The sequence below is a fragment of the Arvicanthis niloticus genome, chromosome 22 (assembly GCF_011762505.2).
Source record: "Arvicanthis niloticus isolate mArvNil1 chromosome 22, mArvNil1.pat.X, whole genome shotgun sequence".
NCBI classification, from domain to species: Eukaryota; Metazoa; Chordata; class Mammalia; order Rodentia; family Muridae; genus Arvicanthis; species Arvicanthis niloticus.
In genome coordinates this window covers 51,743,981-51,753,002 of record NC_133429.1, presented here as the reverse complement: position 1 = coordinate 51,753,002, position 9,022 = coordinate 51,743,981, and the positions used below count along the sequence as shown (strand labels likewise).

At 34.5% G+C, this 9,022-nt stretch overlaps 1 protein-coding gene across 1 annotated transcript; it reads left to right on the top strand.

Annotated features, from left to right (window-relative positions):
- The first annotated feature begins 1,301 nt into the window (after positions 1-1,301).
- On the top strand, positions 1,302-4,371 carry LOC143435752 (olfactory receptor OR9H1-like). Its single transcript, XM_076919207.1, has 2 exons — positions 1,302-1,425; positions 3,267-4,371. Exon 2 carries the CDS (start codon positions 3,286-3,288, stop codon positions 4,228-4,230), a length of 945 nt encoding a protein of 314 aa, XP_076775322.1. The 5' UTR covers positions 1,302-1,425; positions 3,267-3,285; the 3' UTR covers positions 4,231-4,371.
- Positions 4,372-9,022: the final 4,651 nt, after the last annotated feature.

Below are 9,022 nucleotides of genomic sequence, written 5' to 3'. Positions count from 1 at the left end.
TAAAAATTAAGATAAATAAATACATACACATTTCTCATTATGCATCTGTTACTGTGGTGTCTGCATGTTTGTATGCAAATGAGCATGCATTGCTTATCAATTTACCTAGAGTGGCTGGCCAATGAACTTCAGGGAATCCAACTGTCTCCATTCCACAATGCTCCCAGGGCTAGAGTTACAGTCACATCCATTAAGTTCAGCTCTTTATGGCAGACAATTTACCAACAGAGCCATTTTCTCAGCCAATTTTTTCTTTCATATTATTTCTTTCATATTATTGTCTCAGTCTTGTCCTCTGACTAGGATTCTTGCTTTTGAACTTACAGGTTTAACACTCAATTTTATTAACACTTCTTTCTATGTCTGAAGTCAAGATGGTAGCCCAATAAATACTTTTGGTAGCCCATTTTGTTAACTCATTGCTAATTTAAAAATACATTGCTTCCATTGATTAAAAATATTTTTATATTAATTATCTCTTGACTAATATCAGCACATTGTATTTACAGTAGAGATAAGAGATGAGTATTTGGCTGGGGAGAGGCTCAGTGTGTAAATTGCCTGGTTTGCAAATATGAAGACCTGAGTTCAGACCTATTGAACCTTGCTGTGTATGGTGGTACACATCTGTGACTTCTGCTCTGGAGGACAGAGCAGGTGTAAAAGTAAAAAAATCCAAGTTCAATGGATATAGCTATAGTGGTGGCAGTCACATTCAGTTATAGATCATATCAAACTAACTTAAGGTTAACTTAGTTGAGGAAGATGCTGTAAGTCAGTATATCCACAAATATACACCCACACATAGATGCAGACACCCATGCATATAATACACAAATATATAAGAAATGTGTCTATAAATGCAAAGTCTATAATTTGTTCAAATATTATTGAACTTCTATGTGTTAATCAAGACTATGAAAAGAACCAAGTATTTCTTTTGTCACATTGTGTCTCTTTTATTAGTTTCTATTGTGTAGAAAGTCAGTTGTCATGTCCTCCAGAGAGCTCTTTTAATTTTCCAAAGGTTTAGTTAGTGTACCAATTAATAATCTTTTTTCATTCTTTCCTTTTTTAAAACCTAATTTCTATTTTGTTTATTTCTTTTTCTTTTTCTGCATCATGGCACAAAGTATCTTATTGATGGAAGAAACTTCTGATCTCCACGGAATATTTTGTAGAGGCTATGCTTGCCCAACTCCTTGGTTTCCAGTCCCATGGGGAAATTTCTTTCTGGATTCATTCCAGGCCTTCTTGCCATTTTAATCAGTGAAACAGAACAGGAAAACATAAGTTTGTCAAACATGCATTAAGATGTGTTCTAAACTTTTTGCTAGTGTTTGCTAATGCAAGAAAATCTGAGTCAGGAACTGAACATTGAAAAATTACAATCAATGCTGTGGAAAAACTTCAGGCTAATGAAAGGTTTGTTTGTATTCATCTTTTGGTGTACTCATAAGCATACTTGAATTTATGCATAGTGCTTACCAAGATAATGAGTAAAAACTCCCATAAGAATACTTGAATTTATGTGTAGTGCTTACCAAGATAATCTTGTATCTCATTTTTTTAATCTATACACTCACCTCTTGTAGCATTTATTTCTAAACCTTGTTTTGATAATTCTGATAAAATTAGCAACTTGTTAATGTGAAATATTGATTTGAAGAAAACTAAGGTTTCTTTTTAGTTAATAGTCCTTGTGAGAGGTGACCTTTATTACTTCTCTACTTGTGGATATTAACTAGTTATATAGCTATTAAACTGTATATTCAAGAGGACAACTATTATATATAGAGCAATCTTACTCTAACATACTTTCAAAGGTTCAAATGCATTAACATATAAAATTCATAGTTTTTCCAATATCAATAAGACCAATTATGAGACAGTTTCTTAGTATAAATTATAATTTAAGTTATTCACTATAATTATATGGTGAATATAACTCTATATTCATGTTGTAAACATGCTGTAAAATTAATGTATATGATTATATAATTTAAAAGTCAACTTCATAGTATGTGATTTAACTTTTGTTTATAATCATTCTTTTCTACTATGTAATAAATTATTGAGTAGTAGACAAGTATATTTATTAAGGTAGTGACTAAGTTACTTAACTCTATTTTTAATTTTAATTTTCTAAATTATAAATTTGAAATAAATTTTTCTTTCTTTATATATATAGTGTATTTTACTTAATATGTCACAGACATAACAGTATATATTTAAGTAAATATTACTGAAGCTTTCTAAAGTCTTACTTTTACTTTTTAACTAGCAGTAATATTTAAATTGTCTTGTGTTGTCATCAATTTTATAAATGTATGTACTATTGTTCAAATAATTAGAGATTGTTCTTAAAAGAGAATTTGTCAAAGAGTTAAGAAATCTCTACTTTTGTTTATATATTGATAAAGATTGAAAGGATGAAGGAAAGTTTGAAAAAAGAAAGAATGAAGGGATGATATAGGAAAGAAGTAATGAAGTAACAAATGAAGGAAACAACAAATAGAAGAAGGAAGGAAGGAGGGAGAGATGGGTGAATCAAAGTAAAAGTCTTGTTTTATTGTATTTAGAAATTATAAACAAAATGATGACTGACTTTGGCAATTAAGTTGTGCCTTCAAGAATTTATATCATCTTATAGACAAATAATAGAGGAAATAATGATATGAGGGTATTGTCTAAAGGGAAAAGATTCCCTCTCATGTATAAAGTTGTATATCGGTGTTTATATCTCTATATGTGTGTATGCATGTGTGTGTAATGATGTTACTTTTTTAGTAGATAAAAATCATTTAAATCAAATAACTTTCTCATATATGCTCAAAATTTATTCAAATATCTTTATATTTTGATTTTCTAAATAATATATATTCTAGAAAGATTATAATGTATTCAATATATTATCAACCATTGATATTCAGAAATTTTAATGAAAGTAAACAGGTTATAAAATCAAGGGGTAAAATCAAAATGAAACTTCATTTCAGACATCTTTCTGGAACTTCAGTTTTTCCATATAGAACATAGAGCTTCAATCTGCCTTTATTACACATAAGTATAGTGAAAAACTCTCACTGGACTAAGCTACTCAATGGGAAGACTTTAACAATAGCAGCAGATTGTTTATGTTTATTAAATTGTTTATGTTTATAAAATAAAAGAAATGAGGTAAGTTCCCTTTTATGCTGATTCAACAGTTTTTTAAACTAAAATGAGATCTTACCCCATCACTTATTTATTTTGCTATTTTCCAGTTTTATCTTCATATTAGTTATGAAGATTCAATTGAAGAGGAATTACTCAGAGCTAACAGAATTTATCCTGTTGGGATTCAAAGCTTCTCCAAAGTTTCAGGTCTTCTTATTCTTAGTATTCTTGATGATGTACCTGGTCTCTGTGGTAGGGAATGTCAGCATGATAACTGTCATTAAGATGGACTCTAGGCTGCAAACACCTATGTATTTTTTTCTTAGAAACTTGTCCTATTTAGATCTCTGCTATTCTACAGTCATTGCTCCCAAAACCTTAGCCAACTTTTGGACAAGTGAAAAGAAAATTTCCTACAATGGTTGTGCTGCCCAATTCTTCTTCTTTGCTTTGTTTGTTACAACTGAATGCTTCCTTCTTGCTGTCATGGCATTTGATCAATTCTCAGCCATCTGCTCTCCTCTCCTTTACCATGTGCACATGTCCCAAAAAGTCTGTGTTCGGTTAGTAACTGGCTCCTATATCTGTGGGTGCATCAACTCCATGATACAAACAGGATTTACCTTCAGCTTGCGTTTCTGTGGAGAAAACAGGGTGGACCACTTTTTCTGTGATGTCCCAGCTCTGATCAAGATCTCCTGTGTTGACACCTTTGTGAATGAGATTGTGCTGTTTATTCTCTCTGCTCTCATTGTCATCTCCACCATAATCATCATTCTGATTTCCTATGCTTACATCCTTTCCACTGTCCTGAAGATCCCCTCCACCCATGGTAGGAGTAAGACCTTTTCTACCTGTGGCTCTCATATAGCAGTGGTGAGCTTATTCTATGGAACTGTATTCTTCATGTATGCCCAGCCTGGGTCCAAATCCTCACCAGAGAAAAGCAAGATTGTAGCTGTTTTCTACACACTTATAACATCCATGTTGAACCCTCTAATATATAGTTTAAGAAATAGAGATGTGAAGGATGCTGCAAAAAAAATATTAGATGGGAAATGTTCTCAGTGATATTTATAAAATCTTAATTTAGTAGACATTTTTCCTGTTGTATATGACAACAAATATAATTTCATAAATTTTATATAGTAATAATTCTAGCATAGAGGCATAGGAATTATTTTGTTTGTACTAAATATATGAAAGCAAATCAAGTTCTCATCTTATAGTATAATTGCATTTGACTATGTAGTAAATATAAAAATTGTTCCTATATAATTGATAAAATTTATGCCATATATGTATGTTATATTTTTTTTTATTACAAGTTCAAAGGCATTGTAATAGTGGCTAAATGAAAGCATGATCATAGCATACATTTGGCATGAAAGCTTATTGTGGAGCAAGTATCTACATTTATATTTTAGAAACTTTTATCATTGAAGTTAACAAAATTATATGTGAAGCATTTCTTCACACAAATACATGTATTCTTTCAAAGTGTATTTCCTCATTTCTCCTCATAATATAAAATATTGTATTAAATAAGATGCCATATACATATTTTCTGTTAGCGTAAACATGTCTTCTTGCGGGAAAGAGAGACTCATAGGACTCTGAAAGCTAAATAAAACTTAAATGATGCAGAAGGTTCATGAAACTTAATAGGCTCTGGAAGTTCAGAATTCCAAAGATATAAAACAGGAAACAACTGTTGAGCAGATAAGACTTTGTTTACTGGAACTGTTTATACACTGAGCAAAAAGTTGCAGAATTTCCAGTAAAAGTAAGGTGGATTTTAGGGTAATTTAGCTATCTCTGTAGTATCCATCTTCTTGTAAATACTGTCAAATATTTGCATTGGTATAACAATCTAGACTTAGGTGGAATCACTGGGATAAGTAGACATTTATTCATGTCTCCACAGGAAAAGTCACACAACACAATTTGTACCTAAAGTGACACCAAACAATAAATCTAAGAATAAGTTTGCATGAGAAATTCTTTGACTCTTGAGATAGGAGGCAAAGACTAATCTCTCTGAGGGTAAAATGTTTGTTGGGGGAATCTGTATATGTCTACAGTTCCCCATATGTTATGAAATGGTGTGCCTCCTCACTGTAATGACAATTGGATATGCTTTGTGATTGGTGATATGTAATACAAGAGAAGATTGTGTTTTCAGAGGAAATCTCAGAGGAAATTCCATACAATTTTTTTCTATGAAGAACATGGTGGCATGCCTTACTGATGAATGGGGACCACTTCATAAATATAATAATTGCATCAAATGGGTGTGAACTTTGGAGCATATTGCAGATACTGAAAGTATATAAGAGATGAAAATGTAGACTCTGGCAAGTGTTTCATGGCCTTTACTATAGACATTATTACAAGCAGTTGAGGCAGAGTTTGCTGTCTTGAAAAAACTTAGCTATGTAAGAGATCAATTACAGTAGGAAAAACACATGATGCTTAATCATTAGCCTGAAATTTACTAGGAAAAGTGATTAAATTAAAGAAGAATAAAAAGAGTCATTTATTGTGGCTATTGTAATCCAGTGGCAAAATTGTACACATTAGAAATGTAATCAACAGTCCATCCTGGGATCTAAGGATGTTGGGCCTAACATGAGGTCTAATCTCCATTCTACCTTCACCCTTCAGTCAGGTACACAGGTGGAGGGCAGGTGGAGGGGGAACAGGCCATAGAGAGATTTACATACTAATGAGGTACCTGAAGGCCAGAGGTGGAGCCGATTAAATATTCCTCCCCAGCCCCTCCCCCCTTCTCCCCTCCCCTTCCACCATCCGCCACGTGAATAAACCAGTTTTGGAAACCCAAGGGCTTCCTAGTGTGTTGGGGCCGCACCGCCATGAGGAACTGTGAGGAGCCGGGGAGAGGCTTTTAGTTAATGAGCAGCGGGGCCCAACTTCCAACTGGAGGAACCCAGAGCTTTCCCAGCCAACTACCCACAGCATGGCGGGAGGAACCCTGGGATCCCCAGCCTTTTTTTTTTCCCAACAAAAGGACTTAGATCTCATGGTAAGTACTGAACAGTGAAGGGAAAAAAGCTGAAGTGACAAAGCATACCATTCAGTTCTAACTTTTAACACAGAAAGGGAAAGTCCTTGTATCATGCATATGGGAGACATAATAATGATAGGAAACTACCATACTCAAGTGTCTGAACTGCTTCAATTATGGGAGAGATAAGCAAAGAATGAAAAGACCCTTTAAAGCCTATATTCTGAGGTTTGGAGACAGAGATAGACAGGACTCTTGAGTGCTATGAAAGTGGAGAAAAGAGCAATATCTCTTTCCTTCCTTCCTTCCTTCCTTCCTTCCTTCCTTCCTTCCTTCCTTCCTTCCTTTCTTGAGACAGGTTCCATAACCTGAATCAATTAAAGGGAACTTGTTCCATGATAGACTGGTTTTAGGAGCCAAGGATCTTTCATTGAGTCCATGAGAATAAGAAGCTGGAGGACAATAGAAGAAAAACTCTTATACTCAGGTAACTTGATATGCAAGATGTAGCATTTGATGCTGAGTTGACAAAGCAGTTTTAACAAAACAGTTGATGCAGAAGGGACCTTAAGACTGATACTGAGTCTTAGTAGATTTTCTGAACTTCATAATTGGGCATAATCTTTGTGAAGTAGAAGATCTGAATTAATTAGGTCCTCAGTTAAATTGGTTTCATAAAGCAGATGGTAGAGAAAAAGAAAGGGGAAAAACAGGTAACAACAGTGCTCATGTGGGTCTCTTAAAGGCAAATATGAAAAAATTCTCATTTAGCAAGGTGTCTTAAGGAAAATACTGGCAGAGAGCCAAGTGGTGTGCCATTGAGCTTCTGAATAAAGTCCAGTAACTGTTCACAGAAGACACTCAGGACAAAACAGCACAGCTTACAAAGATTAAGTAGTGATTCCCCCAAAGAGTACATTGTGTGCATATCTCTCAAGCAAAGATATATATATATATATATATATATATATATATATATATATATATGATTTGTATAATAATTGGTGGTAGAGAATGTTTACATAACCTGAAGCACCTTCAGCAGTTACGTGTGGCTAACAGAGAAATAAGATTGTAGTCCTGCTTCTCTTTAAACTTTAACAGAGTGAAAGTTGGCCTGGTCAAGAACACTGAGGATAAGGAGACATGCAGTGGTCTGACAGTCATGGCCAAGTCCCAGGAAGAGGGCACTATGGGGCTCATGGAAAATAACTGTGGGTTAGGGAGTGCTAGATGTGGTAGTGTATTCCATGTATGCTGATTTTCTCCAACATTGCTTTTTGAGTAATGTTTCATTCAAGTTATGTTGTATTTCATGCTGTATAGAACTATACTAATGTTTTATCTCATTATATCATTACTTACTGAATACCAAAACAATACAAGTTTACTTATAATGAAAGCTGATTTCTTTTTAAGGATCCTGTTTATTCCCTGTAAATTTTTTTCATTATATATTATCCTTTGAGTGTCATAGAGATTTGGAGGCTTCTGGGAGGACAAAAAATAATTGAGGGTTTTAACAAAAGCACCATACATGTTTCGGGGAAAGTACTCTGAGGAGCCATAATTTTGGTGGAAATCTCAGTGCTGGAGTGAGCTACCTCCCTATGAATTGTTGGTTAGGAAGCCTTTCAAAATCATAAGACTATTGTTACTGCTATTGATTCCATGCCAGAACTATAGAGTAAGTCAATATGGTTGAAGGCACTGCAAGTTTTGTTTGCAGGACATGGAGAAATCAAACTGTGACAGAGGAGGCTGGTATTTGCTAACTGACTTTCTTAGCACTGAAATATACTTTGTTCATTGTTGGGGACTGATTTTTTTCCCTTATAGTCCTGATAAGCTATGTATCCTGCATGCTACACAGACAACATGTCAGGAAAGAGAGGTCAATGGTACAGTAGTGACAAATTATTATCGATTCAGCAAACTGCTTTATGAATAGACTCGAAGCCTACTTCACAGACACTTTGAGCCAGGACAAAATCATGTAAAGAAGTCAAATGCCAAAAAACTGAAGTGACAAAAATGTGGTTATGTGGTGATTGCCAAGCTCCCCTGTAGACATTTGAGTCTGTGCCTACAGATTACTGTCGTTTTTAGCCTTGACCAACTACTTTTTCAGTGCAATGTGGTTAATGCAAAGACCCATAACTGTTCAAGCTCATGGAAATATGTAACCCTGACAGTGTCCTAATGTTCAGGTATCAATGGACAAAATGAATCTGTATAGTATATCACATTCTCAGGGTTCAGGGAACATCATGGAAGAGTTTGCAGAAAAGAATGTAAAAGCTAGAGAGAGAGGTGGATTGTGAGTGAATATTTTCTTAGAATAGGAACATATCCTCATGGAGGGAGGAGAAAGAAGGCTCATAAAAGGAAACTAAATAAAACTTCCAATGGTCTAAAATCTCACAGAATTTACTATATTCAGCAAGCAAAGAAGTTACAAAATTCAAAAGACCCCTCCCTGAGGTTATAAAACTATTGAGGATTGATGGCAAGGGGAGAGTATCTGGTGGGGTTTTCTGGGCAAGGAGTTTCAGTGACAAAGGTTTCACAATTTGTATCCTATGCTGGGTGGCTGTTCAGTAATGCATCTGCTTTTGAGTTACCATGGTCTTATCATTAACCTTAATTGACACAGTGGTCACCCAAGCTAGACTTAGGTGGAAACTTCATTTGTCTCTCATAGTGCCATATCTGGCATGAATAGATAGTTGTTCATGTTTTCCCAGAAAAGGATAGATAACAAATAATAGTTGCTTCTATATAAATACCACACATATTTACCACAGACACTCTTTATCATCATTCTTCCAAAGG